General features: G+C 49.0%; 1 protein-coding gene across 1 annotated transcript in view; it reads left to right on the top strand.

The window, feature by feature from the left end:
* The first annotated feature begins 572 nt into the window (after nucleotides 1-572).
* ret (ret proto-oncogene receptor tyrosine kinase) overlaps nucleotides 573-25,328 on the top strand; it is a 55,008-nt gene continuing 30,252 nt past the window's right edge. Inside the window, exons 1-8 of the mRNA XM_070866391.1 lie at nucleotides 573-766; nucleotides 1,293-1,390; nucleotides 11,320-11,559; nucleotides 12,485-12,766; nucleotides 15,775-16,016; nucleotides 17,196-17,367; nucleotides 19,103-19,302; nucleotides 20,984-21,275. Of these exons, the coding sequence (XP_070722492.1) occupies nucleotides 573-766; nucleotides 1,293-1,390; nucleotides 11,320-11,559; nucleotides 12,485-12,766; nucleotides 15,775-16,016; nucleotides 17,196-17,367; nucleotides 19,103-19,302; nucleotides 20,984-21,275 (1,720 nt within the window). The remainder of the gene's footprint in view (nucleotides 767-1,292; nucleotides 1,391-11,319; nucleotides 11,560-12,484; nucleotides 12,767-15,774; nucleotides 16,017-17,195; nucleotides 17,368-19,102; nucleotides 19,303-20,983; nucleotides 21,276-25,328) is intronic.

A 25,328-nucleotide genomic window follows, 5' to 3' on the forward strand; every position in this document is an offset into this window, starting at 1 on the left:
GAACAGCATGAAACTGGCTAAGCCACTCACAATGCAACAGCTCTACAACTATTTTAGTTACACCTGTAAATCAAATGCCCCCTTATTAAAGCGGCTCCAAAACCAACAAATCAACAAATTAAACTTTAGACATTAAACAGATCAAATTAAAATTTGGTTGCCGGGGATAACGATGCACTCCAGTCCCTCCGGCGCCCACCTCTCGCGGAAGGCCGCGAGCGTACCGGTGGACATCGTGTGCTCCATCTCCAGGGACACCCTGGCCCAGATGTACCCACGGAAGAGAGGCAGGCAGTCGAGCTGAAGCAACAGCTCTACAACTCTTTTTGGGAGAAAAAGTAAACAATAAACATTAAATCAAGTGCCCCCCGATCTGGGGGACACTCCAAACATTTTTCGAGGCCCTTTTTTGTGTGTGTTTTTTTTTTATTTTGTTTTTTTTTTGGGCACTAAAATCATATTTTTTCAAGTGCCCCCTATAAAAGGGAGGGGGACACTAAAACTGGCATTTAAAATAAATTAGACTTTAAAACATATAAAATCGAATTAAAATTTGGTTGCCGGTGGTAACGATGCACTCCAGTCCCTCCGGCGCCCACCTCTCGCAGAAGGTCGCGAGCGTACACCCTGGCCCAGATGTACCCACGGAAGAGGGGCAGCGCAGTCGAGCTGAAGCAGCAGCTCTACAAACCTGTGAGCATACTCTCAGGTGCATAGATTACACCGACCTCCGGGCTCGCAACCTTCCAAGCAGGACCAACAAGAAGTGAGAGCGGCTTTCCTGGGCTGGATTGTCAGGGCTCAGTGACCGTGTGGTGGCCTGTGCCGCTATAGTTTGGGAGCCCGCCTTCCAACTCGATCTTCGATCTGGTTGCGGCATAAACGGTACAACGTGGAGACCATTGTCGCGAGCAGCAAACATAATTGGGCCCAAAATTGATGCACACACCGCCCACTGCTGCCAACATTCCTCCTCGGGTCCCGTCCAGTGCCGCTTTCGATCTGGTCTGGAGCCGCCGGGAACCGCCCGCTGACGTCAGCGGATGGCCTAGTAGCACAAGTTGCCTCTCGCCCGGCGAGATGCCGTATTCATGCGGGCGGGAGTCGACGCCAGAACGGGAGTAGACCGCTGCAGAGAGGCTGGTCTGGCCCCGACCCGTAGGTTTGAAGAGCTGAAAGAAAAAAGCGAGTATGCATTTTTTAAAATGTTTTTCTTTATAGGGACTTACCTGTTGGGGGGGGTTCCCCTGAAGATGTTCCGATGGGTTTTTTTTAATGCTTTTTCTTTGTAGCTCTTCGACCCTCCGTGGGCCCGGCTCCATTGTCGGCGACACTTGGGCGGCAAGCGCCTTTGCCGCGGAGATTGGGAGCTCCCTCCCAGATTGGCGACGTAAGTCCCTCATTTGCCATCCGCCGCCATTTGAAGGACCTTTTTGACGAAAAGTGCCGTCAGGTACCTCGGCGGCCATCGGCGGTCCTTTGGGCGGAACTTTGTGCGGGCGGGGGCCTTCACCAATTTCAGGCCCCTTGTCCTTAACTGGCCTTGATGTCGGATATATTGAGTGTTTAAGCTGTAAAGGAGCAGATGATATTACAGCTCTTGCCTGGGCTGCCCTTTCATGCAGAAACAACAACCTGTTCGTTATATTAGCAGGGTGAATCTTACCGGAAATGCAACTGTTGCTATTAATGTAATTATATCCACACACTGCAAAAAAAAAACTTAGTGCATTGGTTAACATGGTCTGCTAATGCCATTACAAAGGCAATATTGACTTATTCTATTAATAATCCTCTATCGATGGTGTAGGATTGGTTTCCACCAATTAATAGGCTATCAACTTCCCAGAACATCATTAGCCACGGTGAACTTTCAACTCTTTCGATCGACAGTGGTTCACCACCAACAAGGCGATAATGATTGTGCCTGTGTCCACAACAGGCATCACAGAGTGTTCAGGGAAGTGCAGGAGTCTGTTGAATACATCCCCTTCAGTCATCCTCAGCCCTCCTACAAGAAGCTCCACCCAGCTCCCTCACCTGAAAATATGTTGCAAGACCATTTTGCTGCAGAACTGGGAGATGGAAATGAGAGGTGGCCAAGCTTTTCTACGAAAGAAAGGTTTTCATTTATATAGGGCCTTTCACGACCACCGGATGTCCCAACGTGCTTTACAGCTTTGAAGTGTACCCTGATTATAATCACTCAACCATTGGTGGCCGTGCCTTCTGTTGCCTGGGCCCCAAGCTCTGGAACTCCCTCCCTAAACCTCTCCGCCTCTCTACCTCCCTCTCCTTTTTCAGGACGCTCCTTAAAACCTTTTATTGCAGTTAGTTGGATAAATATTGGCCGGGACACCAGGGAGAACTAGGGTATGTGGGATGGGTGAAAATCCACGTCCAGAATGTGCCTCTGTTTGGGTTTGAAACCGAGCCACAGATTAGCCTCGGCCTGGGAAACAGAGAAACCTGGGGCTGGGATAGCTTTTCATTCTGCACTGGAGTTAGTGGTTCGAGCAGCAGTAGCTGGCACAGAGCTGGCCTTGTGTCGGTGGGAGCCCGCTCTCTAATCCCTGCTCTATAATACCCATCTGTCAGTTTGCACTGTTTTGCTAGGAGGTCACTCACTGGTCACAGCCACGTCTGCCTTTCTGTCTCTTCAGATCTGTATCAGTATGAATGTGTGCGTCTATCTGTGTAGCTACCAGTCTATGCATGTTTGTATATTCTGCATCCCTGATTTTCTTCACTGCACTGGTGCTGGTTGTGACTTCAGCTAGCTGAGGGCCTAGGCTCTGGAATTCCCTCTCTAAACCTCTCCGCCTCTCTGTCCTCCTTTAAGACGCTCCTTAAAACCTACCTCATTGGCCAAGCTTTTGGTCACCTGCGCTAATTTCTACTTATGCGGCTCGGTGTCAAATTTTTATCTGATACTACTCCTGTGAAGCGCCTTGGGACGTTTCACTACGTTATTGATATATCAGCTTTGCAGAGCTAGCTATTGATATCGACTGTGGAAGGAAAGAGTAGTAAAGATGGCTGCCTGAGATGCTGGCCCTGTCAGCACTAATAAGGGAAAAGTCACGAGCCAGGTGCAAATTCAGAACAGCAATTTTTTTGGTTGCATTATTTACACACACAATATATGGAGTACAGCTGCAGCGTCGAAAATCCGGAGATCCGGAACGATCAGTGGCAGGGCTGTTCCGGAATCCGAACCCGCCGACCAAGCTTTTGGTCACCTACCCAAATATCTCCTTATGTGACTCGGTGTCAGAGTTTGTCCGATAACGCTTCTGTGAAGCACCTTGGGTCGCTTTGCTATGTTAAAGGCGCAATATAAATGCAAGTTGTTGTTATGCCTGTGTATCTATCTGTGTGTGTCTGTGTATGTGTGTGGGCCCGTCCTCTGTGTGTCTGTGTGTGCGTACCATTCCAGGGAGCAGCACGGGCTGGAGCAAGAGAGCAACGGCAGTGAAGAGTGACGTCACCAAGATCCAGGCCGCTGATTGGAGCGTGGGCAGGTACAGCAGGAGCGGCGAGGTCGGGGCGAAGGAGCGGCGAGAGACTGTGGAGCGATGTGATCGGGGCCCAGGAGAGGCGAGGGCCCAGGGGCAGCACAGGCCCAGCCCACACTGCGATATGTGTGCGCACTGGGTCCATGCAACAAAGCTGGTCTCCAGTCGTCTTGGTTAACCCTTGCCACTGGACCAAGACCTAGCTCTGTCACGCCCGTGTGGTGGCTGGTGTGCAACGGCCACCCCACGTTAAAAAATCCACGCACAGGCATCTTCCACCCTTCAGGATGTAGCTCGGGATCTGGAATATTAGGTCCTTCATTGAAACACCTGTGAACTTTTTGACATGGAAGCAAGTCATCTTCGATTCGAGGGACTGCCTATGAGTATGTGTGTGTGTCTGTGTATGTGTGTGGACTCTTCCTCTGTGGAGGGAGCCGTGTGTATATGTGTGTGCACTCGGGGGATCACAGGAATCTGTCACCCCATCAGATTCCGATCAGTCTGTGGCCTGGCACATTGCACAGAGCAACATCGCGAGTATTCGATATTTATTGAATTTGCTGCTTTACTTGTGGTTATTTCTGTTGCCGTCCACTGATAAAAAAAAAACAGATTGTGGAATGAAAGTGCTGATTTCTTTGATATAGCTGACAGTCTCGTTCAGAAGGGGATTCTTGGGAATGTGTCGATATTGGCTACAGTCTTGGCTCAATATTTTCATGGCGTCTCTGTTGACATATACAGACTGTGGGTTATTAATGTAGATTCAACATTGAATTCAACAATTTCAGACCATAATCTCTGACCTCATTTCTTCGTGCGTCAGCTGTTGACGATTCTGCCATTCCCGTTTACACCTCCTCTAGACCCATCATTTGTTTCTTCACTTGTCCCATTACCATCTCCTTTTGCCTCGCACCATCATCCCTTTTGTCTCTCTAATCTCTCCTGCCGTCCACCCTGTCACAGACCTTCCCTTTTGTTCTTTCCTCTCCCTCCGCTTCCTCTGTACTTGTTTAAAACGTCTAACCTTTTCCAGTTCTGACCAAGGGCCAGCGACCTGAAACGTTAACTCTCTTTCTCTCCCCACAGATGCTGCCCGACCCGTTGAGTATTTCCAGCATTTTCTGTTATTATTTCAGATTTTCAGCATCCGCAGTATTTTGTTTTTGGTTTGGGGTTACTAATGTAGCTTCAGTAAATACATTATATATTGTAATAGTTGTACAAGAAGTAATGTATCATAGATGGTATTTTCTCACTTTCGAATGTCTCTGTAGATTATGATTCTTGTGGGTTCTGAACTAAGGCTTATTTGTAGAAGAATAATGGAAAGAAAATGGCCAAAATGATACCCTGACCCCAAGGGTTAAATTACGAGGAGAGATTACACAAATTAGGGTTGTATTCCCTGGAATTTAGAAGGTTAAGGGGTGATCTGACGAAGTTTTCAAGGTATTAAGGGAACTGATAGGTAGATAGAGAGATACTATTTCCGCTGGTTGGGGAGTCTAGGACTAAGGGCAGGGTCTAAAAATTAGAGCCAGGCCTTTCAGGAGTGAAGTTGGGAAACACTTCAATACACAAAGGGTGGGAGAAGTTTAGAACTCTCTTCCACAGTTGATGCTAGATCAATTCTTAATTTTAAATGTGAGATTGATAGATTTTTGTTAACCAAAGGTATTAAGGGATATGGGCCAAAAGTGGATATATGGAGTTAGGTCGCAGATCAGCCACGATCTCATTGAATGGCGGAACAGGCTCGAGGGGCTCAATGGCCTCCTCCTGTTCCTATACTAACATTCACCCAAGGACCTTTTAGCCCATCGAAGTCCCACAGTTGAGTGTTGTCATGGTTAATAGCAGCCTGGAGACCTTCCAAGTTATTGGGGGACCCATAGCTGTATACCAGAGCGATGTCTTAACATAGGGTGTGCAACATCAGCTCGGAACACTTGCACAATCACCAGGGAGTCACAGCTGCACTTCAGACAGCTTTGCATTCATGACCGGGGGCACCAGTCTGGGCATCTGATCATTGGGAACCCTTGGCCACGTACCGAGGAGTTGCCTCGTCGAGGGGGGGGGCGGGGGGGTGTAAACCCCAACAGCCCGGAGATCTCCCAACTCATTGAAAACACACAGCTGTAGAGCAGAGAGAGAGGTCTACGAATTGTTTTCTTTGAAAAAGAGGAGGCTGAGGAGAGACCTGATTGAGGTGTAATAAAATTATGAGGGGCCTAAATACAGTGTATGGGAAGGACCCATTTCCCTCAGCAGCGGGGTCAACAACCAGGGGGCATAGATTTAAAGTAATTGGGAGGAGGTTTAGAGGGGATTTGAGGGGAATTATTTTCACCCGGAGAGTGGTGGGGGTCTGGAACTCACTGCCTGAAAGGGTGGTAGAGGCAGAAACCCTCGTCACATTTAAAAGGTATTTGGATGTGCACCTGAAGTGCCGTAACCTACAGGGCTACGGACCAAGAGCTGGAAAGTGGGATTAGGCTGGATAGCTCTTTGTCGGCCGGCGCGGACACGATGGGCCGAAATGGCCTCCTCCCGTGCTGTACATATGATGAAATTAATGGGGGAAGAGGGTGGGGGGGGGGATTTTCCTGGACGCGATCCCAGTCGCTCTGGATCGCCTAAGCTCGGCCAAAAGCAGAAATTCGGAATGGTTGGAGCACGCCCCAGTGTACCAGTGGGCACTGTTCCTGGCCGACCCATTGTGCCCAGGCAGAGAACCAGAAACAGCTCACCCAATAACCCCAAACTGGAAATCTTCCAAGTCAAGGAGGATGAACTGAAATAAAGACGTTTCAGTGATGTATTATTCCTGTCAAAATATTGATTATAGTCTCAATGTATGTACAGCAGCTACTTAAATCTAAAAATATAATCTGTCCTCACTGCTCAGCCAGAAACCCACCTCCTGGGTGTCACCTGAGCTCTTCCTTGGCTGAGGGGGGAATCTCGTTGCCTTTTTGTTGAAGACCTCATTCTTTTTTTTTGTGAAGACCGGCAAAAACAAAAGATTAGGTGGGGGTTGAAATTCGGCACCGCCATGTTTGAGGCGGTGTTACCGCCCGAGTGTTGATTTTACCGCCAGGCTCCAGCGGCCAAATTCAGTTTTTACGCCCAAAGATGACAGAGCAGTGCTTAAAAAGTGGCGTTGCACACTCCCCCTCGGGCGGGAGCTCAGGAGGCTGGCCGACTGCATCTCGCAACCGGAGGCTGCCACCATGCTCGAACCGGGAAGAAAGAAAATAAACCCTCAAACCTCTCCGACCCACAACCCCAAACTTCCCCCACTGTTAGAACTAATGACAAAATGAAGAACTAAATGAAGAAAGAAACTTACCTTGCTCTGTGGGCAATTCCGACCGAGTTCCGCTGTTTAACCACCACTTTTTTTTGCCGTACAAAGCAAATATCGTGACAGAGGCGCCAAAGAGGCGTCGTACGCTGGATGGCGTCACCATACGGGTGGCATTAGCCAGCACGGCGTTCCCATGGTGCCTCTCCCATCCTCTGCAAACAGTGAGCAATGCCATGGGAGATCCTGCAAAATCGTCGCAGTTTTAAGAGTGACTGTTAATCTCATACAATCACACGTCAAAGAGGTAGGTTTTAAGGAGCGGCTCAAAGGATGAGAGAAAGGTAGAGAGGCAGAGGGGTTTAGGAAGGGAATCCCAGAATATAGGGCCCCGGCAGCTGAAGGCACGGCCGCCGATGGTGGAGCGATTATAATCAGGGATGCTCAAGAGGCGGGAATTGGAGGAACGCAGACATCTCGGGTTGTAGGGCTGGAGGATGTTTCGGAGATAGAGAGGGTGTGATGCCCGGAACTGCTCACAGTACTCCAGGTGTGGTCCAACCAGGGCTTTGTATATGTCATTGTTTCAATTGGATGTTAATTATTTTTGTCCACAGCAGACCCCATGCACATCATTGAGCTGAATCACAAGTTCACCATTTTGTGATGGTGTTGGTTGAGGGGAAAATGCTGCGCAGGGCACTGAGAGAACTCCCCTCACCCCCGCCCTGGTCTTCTATGAATAGCACCATGGGATCGTCAGCATGATCCCTTGGAAAGGATAGACAGAGCCTTGGGGTAGAAATTCGGCCGCGCCTCTGTTGCGCGGTTAATCCGAGCGTGGCGGTAAATTTTGCGCCGGGAACAGTTTGCGTCTCCAGCCGCAAAATTCAGCAGCTGGGCCCTGAGCGTGGGGTGCAGCGCTAAGGGAGGCGTTCCACACCGCTCTCAGCGTACTAGGCCGGCTGAGCAACTGGAAATCCCCAGCTGAATAGCCGACCTGGGAGTGCCCTGAGAGAGGCTTCCCCCGGGGGAAAAAAAGTCTGGGGAAAAAAAAAAACCCACAAAAAGCATTCCCAATACATTACTGACGCCACATCCTCATAAATCGCAAAAACAACAAACAATCGCACTTGCCTGAGGTGGACATTATTTCCCTGCACCTGCAGCCGCGATAGCTCGGGCCGCTTGCTCTCACTAGGGGGCGCTAGGGATCAGGCGTAGAACAAATATCGAGAGGGTGTGGCAACCTGGCGGGAGGTTGGGGTGGGGGGAGGGGGGGGCGTTGCACACAGGCTCGCCTCTCCTGGGCAGTGCTGCTCCGTGCTCCCTCGAAACCGGCACCGAATGTCCCAGCGGGGCGCTGGAAGCAACAAGACAAAAATCCAGCTCCGTCGAGGAGTTTAACATCACCTGAAGACACGAGCTTGCAACCTTGTCCAAAAAAAAACCCCACAAAACATTGCCCCATAAGGCAAGAATGCCCGTTTAATACAGAGGAGGGCGAGGCACGGAGAGGCAGACGGGACTCTTGACACGTACCATATATATCAATACAGCTGTCTGCCTTTGCAGTAAACAAGATCTAAAAGGCGTCTTTCAGCACGATTAGAGTAGGATGGGGTTTTAAAGCCTGCGGTAATGCACTCGCAGATAAAATCCCCATTATGCAGCAGTGATCACTATAAAAGGTTACCGTCGCTCGGCCTGATTTTTAAGTGTTTTTCCGAAGCTCTGCTGCCCCCCCCCTTCCCCCTCCCGCCCCGCCCCGACTGCCTTGAGTCAGATACAAGTTGTCCGAATATTCTTCTGCGCGATAGCGGTGACACAACAGCTGCAACATGGGGAAATGGGAAGCCAGCACGGCTTTACCAGACGGGCAGAATGGTCAGTACTTGGTTGGACGGGGCGTTGCAATGGGCTTGGCTGACTGTTCAGGCGTTCCACCAACGCGCCGCTCTCCCCAGTTGTCTCTGAAATGGCGGTCGGGGCCCGACACACATCACGGGACCCCGATTTGCAGATTCAGAGAACCATAGAATGGTGGCACCACGGGAGGAGGCCATTCGGCCCGTCGCGCCCGTGCCGGCTCTCTGCAAGAGCACCCCAGCCAGTCCCACTCCCCCCCCGCCCTTTCTCCGTAGCCCTGCAAAATGTACCTGAAATGTTTCCTCCAGGTCCTTATCCAATTCCCTTTTGAGAACCGCGATTGAGTCTGCCTCCCCCACCCTCTCAGGCAGCGCATTCCAGATCCTAACCACCCGCTGCGTCAAAAACGCGTTTCCTTATTTGGTTCTTCTGCCAATCACCTCTGGCTCTTGAACCCTTCCGCCAATGGGAACAGTTTCTGTTGAAGTCGGCAGCCCGTTTTACATCTCTCCCCATTGAAGTCAATGGAAATAACAATCAGGCAACTGGCCAATAGTTCGGCCGCCTACACTAAGCTCCTTTAACAAATGATGGTGGCTGTTAGTGCATTGTCAATGCCAATTTGGCCAAGTTTTGGTTTGAGGGAGACTGGGGTTCAATCCCATTGCACGCTGATGGGATAAGTATATCTCCCTAGAACCTGCAAAGACCAAATGGTTGTTTGGTCCAGCTCATTGATCCAGAAAGAAGAAAAGAAAGACTTGCATTTCTATAGCACCTTTTAACAATCTCAGGACGTCCCAAAGCCAATGAAGTACTTTTGGCGTGTAGTCACTGTTGTAATGTGGGAAACGCGGCAGCCAATCTGCGCACAGCAAGCTCCCACAAACAGCAATGTAATAATGACCCAGATAATCTGTTATTTCAGTGATGTTGGTTGAGGGATAAACATTGACCAGGATACCGGGGAGAACTCCCCTGCTCTTCTTTGAAATAATGGCGTAGAAATTTTTATGTCCACCTGAGAGAGCAGACGGGGCCTCGATTTAACGTCTCATCCGAAAGATGGCACCTCCGACAGTGCAGCACTCCCTCAACACTGCACTGGGAATGTCAGCCAAACCTTTGGGTTCAACTGTCTGGAGTGAGACTTGAACCCACAACTTTCTGACTCAGAGGTGAAGGTGCTGCCCACTGAGCCACGGCTGACAAAGAGCCCGCAGTGCTCTCACCACAGCCTCCAACTGTTTCTTAAATGACATCTCGAGTTTTCACGTGTTGATCACTCTCTACGAAGGAGATCGTCTGCCATGAAGCACTAAATTTACCTTTGGCCCCTTCAACATGTTCCCCCGTCTTCCACTGTCACAGTTTACTAAAAAGTAACTTTCTGGATATTCTCAACCCGTCAAATGTCGTCAAGTGAATATTGACCCAGAATGCAACATTTCCTGGGTTGCTATTAGAATGGAGGTGTGAACTCCACGAAAACCTGTTTATCCCCATTCCTGCGAATGTGTTCAGCATTCAGACACCGATATTCATTCAACTTGAGAATATCCGAAACACAGCTTGATATTAAACCACGGTGATTAGACAAGGAAGCCCAGGTTCAAACTGTGGAAGGGAAAATTTAGGACTGATTAATAAATTTAGACAAATGTTAAAATTTAGTTTTGAAATTTCCTCCTGTGTAGATTTTCACTGCCAACTATTACATCGTTTACTAATTCTGCCTACTTCAGCATCCCTGATTATAATCGCTCCACCATCGGTGGCCGTGCCTTCTGTTGCCTGGGCCCCAAACTCTGGAACTCCCTCCCTAAACCTCTCCGCCTCTCTTTCCTCCTTCAAGACGCTCCTTAAAACCTACCTCTTTGACCAAGCTTTTGGTCACCTGCCCTAATTTCTCCTTATGTGGCTCGATGTCAAATGTTTTGTCTGATAACACTCCTGTGAAGTGCTTTGGGACATCTCACCGCCTTAAAGGCGCTATATAAATACAAGTTGTTGTTGTTTACTAGAAATATAAAACAGATATTTGGTTTATTTTTCTGTCTCTCTTCATTCTCTCTTTTCTCTGTCTCCTTCTTTGTCTATCTTCTATTTTTCTGACCCTCTCTCCTTTCTCTTGTCTTTTATCTCTCTATTTTCTCTTTGTTTTTCTCTCTTCTCTGTCTCTCTTTGTCCTCTTTTTTTTCTCTCTGTCTCTCGTGCATTTCTCTCAAGGTGTCTAAAATTATGAGGGTCCCAGATACAGTGGATAGGACGGATCTATTTCTCTTAGCAGAGGGGCCAACAACCAGGGGGCATAGATTTAAAGTCATTGATGGGAGGTTTAGAGGGGATTTAAAGGGAAATCTTTTCACCCAGACTGGGCCTGCAACTCACTGCCTGAAAGGGTGGTAGAGGCAGAAACCCTCACCACATTTAAAAAGTACTTGGATGTGCACTTGAAGTGCCGTAACCTACAGGGCTACGGACCGAGAGCTGGAAAGTGGGATTAGGCTGGGTAGCTCTTGGTCGGCCGGCGCGGACACGATGGGCCAAAATGGCTTCCTTCCGTGCTGTAAGTTTCTATGATATGATTCTCTGATTTCCTCTTCTGTCCAGTCGCCCTCGGACTGTACTTCCCCAGGAAGACCTACCAGACGACAGTGTACCTCGGGCAGCCCGCGGACACGCCCCTGCTCCAGATCTACGCCTTGCCCGATGAGGTCGATCGCACGGCCTACTTCGGCTTCTGCAACAACCTGCTCAGTGGGTTCCGGCAACACTGGTTCCGGATTGACGAACGATCGGGGATCTTTTACCTCAACAAGACGCTGGAGCAGAGTGACCTCAATCTGCTGGGTGAGCGAATCTCTCCTAACTTACGGGTATGTGATGATGTGCTTGTTATCCGGGCGCCCAACCACCCCCGAACCCCCAGAATTAAAGCCAGAGATATTAACACTTCGGTCTTGGCAGCATTCCCACCGCTCAGTTGCCCGCCTCATGGCTTCGTGGGTTCTTTGCTTAAGAATTCCCAGCGACACATTGCTATTAAGAACTAGTTGGTTTATTAAGGTTTAACAATACTCACAGGTGCACACCGGCATCAGACTCCGATCTGCCTATTTAAAGCAAGCAAAAGGCAAACTTGCATTTATATAGCGCCTTTCACAACCCCCGGATGGCTCAAAGCTCTTTACAGCCAATGAAGTACTTCTGGCGTGTAGTCAATGTGGGAAACGCGGCAGCCAATTCACACACAGCAAGATGATAATGACCCAGATAATCTGCTTTTTTGTTATGTTGATTGAAGGATAAATATTGGTCCCAGGGAGAACTCTCTTCCCAAATAGTGTCATGGGATCTTTTACATCCACCTGAGAAGGCAGACAGGGCCTCAGTTTTACATCTCATCTGAAAGACGGCACCTCTGACAGTGCAGCACTCCCTCAGCACTGCACTGGAGTGTCAGCCTGGGTTTTGTGCTCAAGTCCCTGGAGTGGGACTTGAACCCACAACCTTCGGACTCAGAGGCAAGGGTGCAGCCCACTGAGCCACGGCTGACACTGTGACAAAGAAAGACCCCGCTGGCTTTAGGTGGCCGCCTTTGTTGCCTGCTCGGAAGAACGGGTTCAAATCGATCCCGCGTGAAAATCACTCAATTTTAACTGCCTGTTTTTCCGTCCGGCGGATAGGGTTAAAATCGTCCCCCGTTTGGAGTAGGAATGAAAGCTTCTGACCCAACCGGAGAGTCATGTCTCCTTTTCCTTTCCTTCTGTTGCAGGTAATATGGGCGGCCCCGAATTATATAAGATCATCTTGCATATCTTTGCTGCCCCTGAACCACTTCGGGAGAAGGAGTGCAAGGCGCAGGTGATCATTATCGTGGTCAACAAGCACCTTCCCTCCTGCGGCAACATCACTGCGGAAGACCTGTGCTTCGGAGAAGTGGATTCGAAGGTGCAAATTGTCGAGAACAAGTATCCTGGTGCCTTCTTCCAAATGAGCTCCTTGCCAAACCAGCACCAGTGCCAGTACACCAACATCTCCTACCATCTCGGAACAGGTAAACGGCGCACAGGGAGAGATGGGTTGGCTGGCATTCTTGGGGTGGGGCACAGGGAGCTCCAGGATCGGTCTCTGTGAGACATCAGGATGGTTCAGGGCGCCTTTCATTCCCATGCGGCGTGCTGAGCTCTTCTAAGAATTTGAGAGGAATTGATAGGGGAGACAGAAAAGCAAGACTTGCCTTTATATAGCGGCTTTCACGACCACCGGACGTCCCAAAGCGCTTTATAGCCAATGAAGTACTTTTTGGAGCGTAGTCACTGTCGTAATGTGGGAAATGGATAGAAATAAACTTTTCCTGCTGGTGGTGGGTGGAGCCGGTGGGAGTCTAGGATCAAGGGGGCTATAACCTTCAGGGCAGAGCCAGACCATTCAGGAGAGAAGTTTGGAAACACTTCTTCACGGATAAGGTGGTAGAAGTGTTGAACACCCTCCCACTAAAAAAAGCTCAATTAATCATTTTAATCCTGAGATTTTTGCTAGACACGGGTATAAAGGGATTCGGAGCCAAGGCAGGTGGGTGGAGTTAAGATACAGATCAGCCATGATCTCACTTAGGATATACACTTTACGATATCACTAACGCAGACATTGTACAAGATGGCTTCACAGGAACTTATCATCATGGGACTTGTCGCATGATTCTTTTATTGCATTTACATCAGTGGTTGCATTACCACAGTAATCCACTTGGGGAGCTCTATCACCATCATAGGCGGTCCCTCGAACGAGGATGACTTGCTTCCACAAGAGTTCACAGATGTTTCAATGAAGGACCCGATGTTCCAGTCCTGAACTCCAGTTGAGGGGGTGGAAGATGCCTGTGCGTGGATTGTTTTAATGTGTGGTGACCGATGCACACCAGCCACCACACGGAGCTCGGTCTTTATCCGGTGGCAAGGGTTAACCAGGACGACTGGAGACCTGCTCTGCTGCATGGATCTAGTGCTCACAGTGTGGGCTGAGCCCGTGCTGCCCCTGGGTCCTCACCTCTTCTGGGCCCCGTACCTTCATTTGCCGCACCTCCGCCCATGATGTTCCAGGGCCCCGGCGCTCCAGCTCTATTTATAGCCCCGACCTCACGGGCCGGGGCGGCCCACACTATCACACCATTGAATGGCAGAACGGGCTCGAGGGGCTGAATGGCCCCCTGATATTCCTATCAATCTCAGATGGGACACCAGGGGGGGGGGGAAACCAGACACCTGCCCCAGGGAGACACGGAGGGTAAAGTAGTGTTGCTCCAGGTCCCTCGCTGGGCTGGCAATGGCAGCACTGTCAGAGCCTTGCGCCTCCAAGCTTGCCATGCGGTGCGGGGATGGCGAGGTACGTTACCAGCGGACCTTCCATGGCGTTGCTGGTGGCGGGTCCCAGGATGCGGTAGATGTGCGTGAGTGGCGGCAAAGTAAGTGGATCGCGGTGAAGTCCGTTGTGTGATTGGCTCACAGAACCTCAGCACCCAACGAGTCTGCGCGACAATTTTAACGTGCTCCCGCTGGGGAGGCAGTTCATTCGCCTATCCCGTGGCTGGTGGCTGGAAATCCTGGGCACAGGAAAAGTGGACAGGGGTAACTTGTGCCCCTGTGGGGCTCCACCCCAGATTTTCCCAGCCGATTGTCCAGCCGAGGCACAGAATCTCTGCCCTTTGCCGTGTGAGATATCGATGCACAGGTTGCAGATTGAGGTATTTCTTCAACAACACCACCATCTAGTGGTGAGCAGCTCACAGCTCGGCCTGTTGTTTCCGAAGTAACTGGAACCGTTTACATTTGAGTGGTGCCTTATCACGTCCCAGGGATGGCATGAAGTGGTTTAGACCGATAGATTACTTATGAAGAGCAGACACTCTTATTAAGTAGGCAAACGCTGCAATCAATTTACACACAGCAAGATCCCACAAAGTGCGCGTGAATGACCAGACAATCAATTTTTGGACATGTCGATCAAGCAACAGAACTGTGCTCTGGCAATGTTGCTCAGCATCGAAGCACTGACCACACTCGACCAGTTCTGTTGGGCGGGCCACATTGTCCACATGCCCGATGTGAGCAAGCGCTCTACTCAGAACTCCTACACGGCAAGCGAGCCCCAGGTGGGCAGAGGAAACGTTTCAAGGACACCCTCAAAGCCTCCCTGATAAAATGCAACATCCCCACCGACACCTGGGAGTCCCTGTCCCAAGACCGCCCTAAGTGGAGGAAGAGCATCTGGGAGGGCGCTGAGCACCTCAAGCGCAGGCAGCGGAAGGAGCGTGCGGCAAACCAGACTCCCCACCCACCCTTTCCTTCAACCACTGTCTGTCCCACCTGTGACAGAGACTGTAATTCCTGTATTGGACTGTACAGTCACCTGAGAACTCACTTTTGGAGTGGAAGCAAGTCTTCCTCGATTTCAAGGAACTGCCTATGATGATGATTCTCTGGCCAATGTCACTGTGCTCTGGCAATGTCACTGTGCTCTGGCCAATGTCACCAGTACATCCAGTTTACAAACCTGAGCAAACCGATTGCGTTATTGATTGACTGGGAGATTCAGGAGATTGAACGATGTCTGCACATTCGCGCCCGAGAGGAATGCCTGCCACTGGCAATTATTTTCTTTTCTTGTGAAAATATTGGACTTGTGGCTGTTCGTACAACAGGATCTGTACTGAAACAGCCAAACGAGACTTTGGATTGGTGCCCAAAACAAGGTTGAGAAGGTTAATCTTTCAAATTAATTCGGCCTTGACCAAGATCGATTTGGTGAGTTGGGCCAATATCCTGAAGGCACTTTGGACCATAGGAAGGAAGATAGGAACATAAGGCCATTTAGCCCCTTGAGCCTATTGTGTCATTCAATGAGATCATGGCTGACCTGTATCTTAACTCCATTTACCCGCCTTGGTTCCGTAACCTTTAATACCCTTACCCAACCAAAATGAATCTCGGTGAAACTCGCATGTATCGGGAAGCCATGGGTCAATGCAGCCGTGCCGAATATTATTCCAATCCATTCATCTTCCAGATGGTTCGATTCCATTCAGGATCAACGAGGAGACGTCAGAGGTCAGCGTGGAACAGCCACTTGACCGGGAGCAGATGGAGACATACGAGATGATTGTCCAGTGCACGGTGCGCACCCTTGCCCAGGTCATCCAGGTCGGGAGGTCCCTGCACGTGACCGTCCTCGACAGTGGCGACAATGCCCCATACCTCTCCGACGGCAATGACACAGCTGAGGCATTCATTGAGTTCAACAGGAAAGAGGTAGGACTCTTTCAACCAGATTTGCACCAATACCCGTGCATGTGCCTGTGTTTTTGGTTTCTGCGTGCGTAATGTGTGCAGCTGTGAGTATGCTCACAGGTTTGTAGAGCTGTTGAATCCTCGTCTGCCATCCGGACACGTCATGGCGCGCCATCTTGCTGTCCCCGGAGGAGGCGAGGGTCCCCAATGGAGTGCTCTCTACGCGGGACTTGGGGACTTGGCCTGGAGGGTGTTTTTAAGTCGGTTCACGGACTCCCAGGCCACCTGCATTTTCTGCGGTCTGGAGGAATCCATGTTCCATGTGTATGTGCAATGGGTGAGGTTGCAGCCCCTGTTCCAATATTTGAAGGAGGTGGCCATTAACCGGTCCAGGCAACGGGCGGTCGAGGGGGTCGTTCAGCCTGACTGCCTACCTCTCTTCCGCGGTTACGTTCGCGCCAGGATGTCCCTGGAGATGGAAAACGTAGGGACAGGGAGCGCATCATCACCCCCGGAAACAAAATTTTTATTTAATTTGTTTAACGGTCCAAAGTTTAATTTGTTAATTTGTCGGCTTTAGTACCCCTCTATTAAGGGGGGGCCGGGACTTAATTTATGATTTATAGTTTTGCACAAAATAGTTGTAGAGCTGTTGAGTTGTGAGTGGCTTAGCCAGTCACGTGATGTCCACAAGACTCAATAAAACCCCAGCCAGTTGGGTTCGGGGGATCCACGATGAGGCAGCTGCTTGTGAGCCCGGTGGATGAACTGGTAATGTGTCGTCTGATTGTTAAACCTTTGCTAATAAACCAACTAGTTCTCAATAGCAATGTGTTGCTATGAATTCTTAAGCAAAGAACCCTTGAAGTCAATACATTACACCGTGGAACCAGAAAAGACCACAGTATTTCCGGGCAGTCCCAAAAATTATGACCTCACAATCCAGCGCTCCTTCAAGTATCTATCCAATTCTCCCTCAAGTGATTCCACATTATCTGCTTCCCTGGCCAGCCTATTCCAAGCAATCTCCCATCCTGCATAAACTTGAGGTCCTTTCTGCGCTCTGCAACTGGATCAGTATTTCCCCGACAACTTTCTGGATTGAATTTCCATTATGCCATTTCCCTGCAACGTACCCGATTGGATTTTCATCCGCTGCCGTCCCAACACCCGTTGCTAGGCTTGCCTTTATTTTTGCAGCACACAGTGGTGGCGGCTCTCTACGTCTACGACACTGACAGCACCACCAGGTACATGGCGACAGTGACCAGGAACGACACCTGGGTCACCGAAAACTTCAGAGTGAAGCCCACGCCCTTGGAGATCCCGCCCAGCGCAGAGCGGCCCGCTCGGGGGACGGTCAACAGATACGGTAAATAACCCTGGCCACACAAACCTGTCCTTTGGCGATGCGCGGCTCAGGGCAATTAGAGAGAGAGGAGGCTGCAAAATCTGAGAGCCTGAGACCACCGCAGGGTCACAATCCTGGAACTCCCTCCCTCACAGCACTGTGGGAGCACCTTCACCACACGGGACTGCAGCGGTTCAAGAAGGCGGCTCAACACCACCTTCTCAAGGGGCAATTAGAGATGGGCAATAAACGCCGGCCTTGCCAGCGACGCCCACATCCCAGGAACAAATCTTCTTCAATGCGTCTATATCCCTTTTGTAATATGGAGACCAGAACGGTGCACAGTGCTCCAAGTGTGGTCCAGCCAAGGTTCCATAAAATTCTATCAATTCTAACTCTAAAAATGAATTGTAATTTTTAAAAAAAAATTATCATTCATTCTCGAGATGTGGACGCTGCTAGCAACACGGACATTTAATGTCCATCCCTCGTTACCCAAACATGATTTGGTATTAGCGAGTGGTTTGCTAGGCCACACCAAGGCAGTTAGGAGTCACCCATGTTGGTGTGGGACTGGAGTCACGTGTAGGCCAGACTGCAGGGCCATCAACATCTGAAAGGGGACCAAGCTTACAAGATATTAAGGGGAACAGGATATGTGATGAGAGTTTCTGCCTCTACCACCCTTTCAGGCAGTGAGTTCCAGGCCCGCCCACTCCTATTGGGTGAAATAGTTTCTCCTCAAATCCTCTCTAAACCTCCTACCAATTACTTTAAATCTATGCCCCCCTGGTTGCTGCCCCCTCTGCTAAGGGAAACAGGTCCTTCCTATCCACTCCATCTAGGCCCCTCATAATTTTATACACCTCAATTAGGTCTCCCCTCAGCCTCCTCTGCTCCAAAGAAAACAAACATTTATCCTGTCAAGCCCTGTAAGAATTTTGTATGTTTCAATGCGATCACCTAAACTCTAGGGAATACAGGCCTAGTCTGCTCAATCTCTTCTCATAGGACAATCCCCCCCCCCCCAACCCCCCCATCCCAGGAAAGCCTTATGATAGATGTACAGATAGATGATCAATTGATGAGTAATTAAGTAGATAGCTCAGTATTAAAGGATATGAAGGTAGATGAGATAGGTAGATTTAAAGAGGGGTGGGATGAGTAGTGTGTGGAGCATTGACCAATCACATCGAATGTACAGCACAGAAACTGGCCATTCGGCCGAACAGGTCCATGCCGGCGTTTATGCTCCACACGAGTCTCCTCCCACCCTACTTCATCTCACCCTACCAGCATAACCTCCAATCCTTCCTCCCTCATTTATCCAGCTTCCCCTTAAATGCGTCAATACTCTTCGCCTCCACCACTCCCTGTGGTAGCAAGTTCCACATTCTCACCACTCTCTGGGTAAAGACCTTTCTCTTGAAATCCTTACTAGATTAATTAGTGACTATCTTATATTGATGGCCCCTAGTTCTGGTCTCCCTCCACAAGTGGAAACATCATCTCTACCTCGACCCTATAAAACCCCTTCATCATTTGAAGGACCATTAGTCTAGACATCACGAGCCCTGCCATGAGCTCCTAGACATAGTGGAAGAATGAACATTGTCCCAGACCGTGCTTCATGCTATTAATTATGGAACGGGTTCGTTAAAAGTAAGCGATAATGAGTTATTATGTGGGCCAAATGGCCTGCGCCTGTGCGGTAGACAGGATGTAATCCTGCGTATTTGCCAATGTTGTATTTCAGAGTTGGTGCTGAAGAAGAACCTGTCAATCTCCGAGAACCGTTCCTTCAGCCTGGATGTCCTGGTCCAGGACACCGAATGCAGTGGGCCAAACGGTTCTGTGATGCTTCACTTCAATGTCACCGTCCAGCCCATCATCATCGAGTTCACTGAGAAAACGTTCCACTTCTCCGTGAACAGGAACGCGGGCCGATCTGCTAAGGTGATGCGGGCGTGTTTATTCTTGTGATTGAGGGGGGCTCTGCGGGAGGAAAGCACAAAAATCGCAACAATTAATCGGAAATTTAAGAGCAATTAGTGAGCAGATGTGATGTAATATTGGCTGTGTGTATTGCTGTGGTATCATAGAACGGTTACAGAACAGAAGGAGGCCGTTCGGCTCGTCGAGCCCGTGCCGGCTCTCTGCAAGAGCACCTCAGCCAGTCCCACTCCCCCGCCCTTTCCCTGTAGCCCCGCAATTTTATTTCTCTCAGGTACTTATCCCATTCCGCTCAATACATACATGGAATCATAGAAAATAGGTGCAGGAGTAGGCCATTCGGCCCTTCGATCCTACCCTCTTTTGGCGGGAGGGTTTAAAGGACTCCAACAACCCAAACAATGAAGGGGGCCACCCACACCCACTAGATCCGAATGTCCCGCTGGAAGTCATCCCGAAATCCCGAGCCGGAGCTCTGTAGTGGGGTTCGGACCCGCCCACCTGCCGACCCGCAGGCAGGAATGCTGACCATTCCGTCAATGTTCACTCTGCAGCTGGGCTGTTAACTGCAGATGATTTAACATTCCACTGTGTAATGTATGCACCTGATGAGCATGCTCACAGGTTTCGTTGCACATAAACCAATGAGCGTTACAGAGTAGAGTTTGCTTGATGGCTCCTGCGCAAGGATGACACGCAAATTCGTTACATGTTTGCCTGGGGCAGCGGCCGCATGGCCCAATGGGTAATGCATCTGACTTCAGTTCTATCCTCGATGTTATCAGAGGATTGCAGGTTCAGGTCCTGCCGCGGTCAATTAACTTGCCGCGCGAAATTTACCACAAAATAGTTGTAGAGCTGTTGACTTTATTTATTGGGGACTTGGCCTGGAGGGTGTGACACGGAGCAGTCCCTTGCAATAAGTTTTTAAGTCGGTTCACGGACTCCCAGGCCGCCTGCAATTTCTGCGGTCGAGAGGAGTCGGTGTTCCAGGTCTATGTTCATAGTGTGAGGTTGCAGATCCTCTTCCATTATTTGAAGGGGCTGCTCCTCAAATTCTGGTTGCACTTCAGTCCCACACTCCTGATCTTTGGGCACCCTGTGTGGAGGGGAGCGGGCAGGTCGGAGGGCCTCCTCATAGGACTGCTCCTGGGCACGACCAAGGGAGCCATCAGCCGGTCCAGGCAGTTCAGCCCGACTGCCTGCCTCTCTTCCGTGGTTACATTGGAGCCAGGGTGTCCCTGGAGATGGAGCATGTGGTGTCCACCGGTACGCTCGCGGCCTTCCGCGAGAGGTGGGCACAGGAGGGACTGGAGTGCATCATCACCCCTGGCAACCAAATTTTAATTTGATCCTTAATGTCTAAAGTTTAATTTGTTTAAGCTTGTCGGTTTTAGTTCCCTTTTAATAAAGGGGCACTTGCATTAATGTTTCAACTTAAAATAGTTGTAGAGCTGTTGAGTTGGGAGTGGCTTAGCCAGTCACGCGATGTCCACAAGACTCAATAAAACCCCAGCCAGTTGGGTTCGGGGGATCCACGATGAGGCAGGTGGTTGTGAACCTGGTGATGTGTAGTGTAATGGTCAAACTAACAAACCAACTAGGTCTTAACAGCAATGTGTCACTATGAATTTTTAAGCAAATGACCCAGGAAAGCAAATACATTACACATTGTGTGTTCCAGATCGGAAGAATTTGCATCGCAAACTGTCACAACTTTCAAGCGTTAAACATAAGCTATACACTAGTGCCCCTGATCCACACCGAGGATAACGTCACGCAACAGGACAGAAACTGTTCGTCTATTGTGGGAGTTCTGAAGCGAGCCGAGGATATATTTGGGTTCCTGTACATCAACGATGTCAGAGTGTTGAGAAACAGCACGTGTTACAAACTTCTCTATACCATCATAGCTAACGAATCACTGAGCAAGGAGGAGGCAAAGGCCAACATCGTTGTCACGCTCAAGGGCACACGTACGTACCAGTGCTTATTATTTATTCACAACCCCCCGAGATCTCTGCACTCCTCAAATTCTGCCCTCTTAAGCATCCCTGATTATAATCGCTCCACCATTGGTGGCCGTGCCTTCAGCTGCCTGGGCCCCAAGCTCTGGAACTCCCTCCCTAAACCTCCCCGTCTCTCTACCTCTCTTTCCCCCTTTAAGACGCTCCTTAAAACCTACCTCTTTGACCAAGATTTTGGAGATCTGCTGTAATTTCTTCTCATGTGGTTCAGTGTCAAATTTATTTGTTTTGTCTCATTACACTGCTGTTTTACTACATTAATGGCGCTATATAAATACAAGTTGTTGTTGCGGTAGTGTTCTGATTTCCTTCTCTCTCCCCCACCCCCCTTTTTATGGCTCTTCACTGTTACCCTCTATCACCACACTTCTTTCTTCAGATTAGAGAGAAGGGATATGGAGATTGGGCGGGAAAGTGGAGTTGAGGTCGAAGATCAGCCATGATCTTATTGAATGGCGGAGCAGGCTCGAGGGGCCGTTTGACCTACTCCTGTTTCTAATTCTGATGTTCCCATGATCTGGGCTGCTAAGGTGTCATTCCTGCATCGGTGGCTGATTTAGAAACGTAGAAACATAGAAAATAGGTGCAGGAGTAGGCCATTCGGCCCTTTCAATAAGATCATGGCTGATCATCACCTCAGTACCCCTTTCCTGCTTTCTCTCCATACCCCTTGATCCCTTTAGCCGTTAGGGCCATATCTAACTCCCTCTTAAATATATACAACGAACTGGCATCAACAACTCTCTGAGGTAGAGAATTCCACAGGTTCACAACTCTCTGAGTGAAGAAGTTTCTCCTCACCTCGGTCCTAAATGGCTTACCCCTTATCCTTAGACTGTGACCCCTGGTTCTGGACTTCCCCAACATCGGGAACATTCTTCCTGCATCTAACCTGTCCAGTCCCGTCAGTATTTTATATGTTTCTATGAGATCCCCTCTCATTTTTCTAAGCGCCAGTGAATACAGGCCCAATCGATCCAGTCTCTCCTCATATGTCAGTCCTGCCATCCCGGGAATCAGTCTGGTGAATCTTCGTTGCACTCCCTCAATAGCAAGAACATCCTTCCTCAGATTAGGAGACCAAAACTGAACACAATATTCCAGGCCCTCACTAAGGCCCTGTACAACTGCAGTAAGACCTCCCTGCTCCTATACTCAAATCCCCTAGCTATGAAGGCTAACAAACCATTTGCCTTCTTCACTGCCTGCTGTACCTGCATGCCCACTTTCAATGACTGATGAAGCATGACACCCAGGTCTCATTGCACCTCCCCTTTTCCTAATCTGCCGCCATTCAGATAATATTCTGCCCTCGTGTTTTTGCCACCAAAGTGGATAACCTCACATTTATCCACATCATACTGCATGTGCCATGCATTTTCCCACTCACCTAACCTGTCCAAGTCACTCTGCAGCCTCGTAGCATCCTCCTCGCAGCTCACACCGCCACCCAGCTTAGTGTCATCTGCAAACTTGGAGATATTACACTCAATTCCTTCATCTAAATCATTGATATATATTGTAAAGAGCTGGGGTCCCAGCACTGAGTCCTGCGGCACCCCACTAGTCACTGCCTGCCATTCTGAAAAGGACCTGTTTATCCCGACTCTCTGCTTCCTGTCTGCCAACCAGTTCTCTATCCACGTCAATACATTACCCCCAATACCATGTGCTTTAATTTTGCACACCAATCGCTTGTGTGGGACCTTGTCAAAAGCCTTTTGAAAATCCAAATACACCATATCCACTGGTTCTCCCCGTCCACTCTACTAATTACATCCTCAAAAAATTCTAGAAAATTTGTCAAGCATGATTTCCCATTCATAAATCCATGCTGACTTGGACCAATCCTGTCACTGCTTTCCAAATGCGCTGCTATTTCATCTTTAATAATTGATTCCAACATTTTCCCCACCACTGATGTCAGGCCAACCGGTCAATAATTCCCCGTTTTATCTCTTCCTCCTTTCTTAAAAAGTGGTGTTACATTAGCTACCCTCCAGTCCATCGGAACTGATCCAGAGTCGATAGACTGTTGGAAAATAATCACCAATGCATCAACTATTTCTCTTCCTTAAGTACTCTGGGATGCAGACTATCAGGCCCCAGGGATTTATCGGCCTTCAATCCCATCAATTTCCCAAACACAATTTCCCGCCTAATAAGGATATCCTTCAGTTCCTCCTTCTCACTAGGCCCTCAGTCCCCTAGCACTTCCGGAAGGTTAGTTGTGTCTTCCTTCATGAAGACAGAACCAAAGTATTTGTTCAATTGGTCTGCCATTTCTTTGTTCTGCATTATAAATTCACCTGAATCTGACTGCAAGGGACCTACGTTTGTCTTCACATATCTATAGAAGCTTTTGCAGTCAGTTTTTATATTCCCAGCAAGCTTCCTCTCGTACTCTATTTTCCCCCTCCTAATTAAACCCTTTGTCCTCCCCTGTTGAATTCTAAATTTCTCCCAGTCCTCAGGTTTGCTGCTTTTTCTGGCCAATTTATATGCCATTTCCTTGGATTTAACACTATCCTTAATTTCCCTTGTTAGCCACGGTTGAGCCACCTTCCCTGTTTTATTTTTACTCCAGACCGGGATGTACAATTGTTGAAGTTCATCCATGTGATCTTTAAATGTTTGCCATTGCCTATCCACCATCAACCCTCTAAGTATCATTCGCCAGTCTATTCTAGCCAGTTCACATCTCATACCATCGAAGTTACCTTTCCCTAAGTTCAGGACCCTAGTCTCTGAATTAACTGTGTCACTCTCCATCTTAAGAATTCTACCATATAAAGGGTGTGACTGATCTGAAACATATCAGCAGTTTTTGGAAATGCACCTTCTTGATTTGATGAGATTGATTCCTGGGCTGAGAGGGCTGTCCTATGATGAGAGATTGTGTAGAATGGGCCTATACTCTCTGGGGTTCAGAAGAGTGAGAGGTGACCTCATTGAAACATATAAGATTCTCAGAGGGCTTGACAGGGTAAATGCTGAGAGGTTGTTTCCCCTGGCTGGAGTGTTTACAACCAGGGGTCACAGTCTCAGGATAAGGGGTCGGCCATTTAGGACTGAGATGAGGAGGAATTTCTTCACTCAGAGAGTCATGAATCTCTGGAATTCTCTGCGCTAGAGGGTTATGGATGCTCATTCGTTGAGTATATTCAAGGCTGTGATCGATAGATATTTGGACTCTAAGAAAATCATGGGATAGAGGGACAGTGTAGGAAAGTGGAGTTGAGGTCGAAGATCAGCCATGATCTTATTGAATGGCGGAGCAGGCTCGAGGGGCCGAATGGCCGACTCCTGCTCCTAATTCTTATATTCTTATGGGTTGCTTATCCGTATTACAACCACTCTACTCCCAACCTTCTGTCCACTCCCTTTAGCCATCTAACTCTGGCCTTACATATATCTCAACCACCCCACCCCAATCCCTCACCAGATAGGGTGGATAGAGAGAAACTATTCCCGCTGGTTGGGGAGCCTAGGACCAGGGGGCACAGTCTAAGGATTAGAGCCTTAGCTTTCAGGAGTGAGAATAGGAAACACTTCTATGCGCAAAGGGTGATAAAAGTTTGGAACTCTCTTCTGCGAACGACGACTGAGATACATCAATTGTTCATTTTAAACCTGAGATTGATCAATTTTTTGTTAACCAAAGATGAAAGGGGATAGAAACATAGAAACATAGAAAATAGGTGCAGGAGTGGGCCATTTGGCCCTTCGAGCCTGCACCACCATTCAATATGATCATGGCTGATCATGCAACTTCAGTACCCCATTGCTGCTTTCTCTCCACACCCCTTGATCCCTTTAGCCGTAAGAGCTACATCTAACTCCCTTTTGAATATATCTAACGAATTGGCCTCAACAACTTTCTATGGTAGAGAATTCCACAGGTTCACAATTCTCTGAGTGAAGAAGTTTCTCCTCATCTCGGTCCTAAGTGGCTTACCCCTTATCCTTAGACTGTGACCCCTGGTTCTGGACTTCCCCAAC

Source organism: Pristiophorus japonicus, chromosome 22, assembly GCF_044704955.1.
Source record: "Pristiophorus japonicus isolate sPriJap1 chromosome 22, sPriJap1.hap1, whole genome shotgun sequence".
NCBI classification, from domain to species: Eukaryota; Metazoa; Chordata; class Chondrichthyes; family Pristiophoridae; genus Pristiophorus; species Pristiophorus japonicus.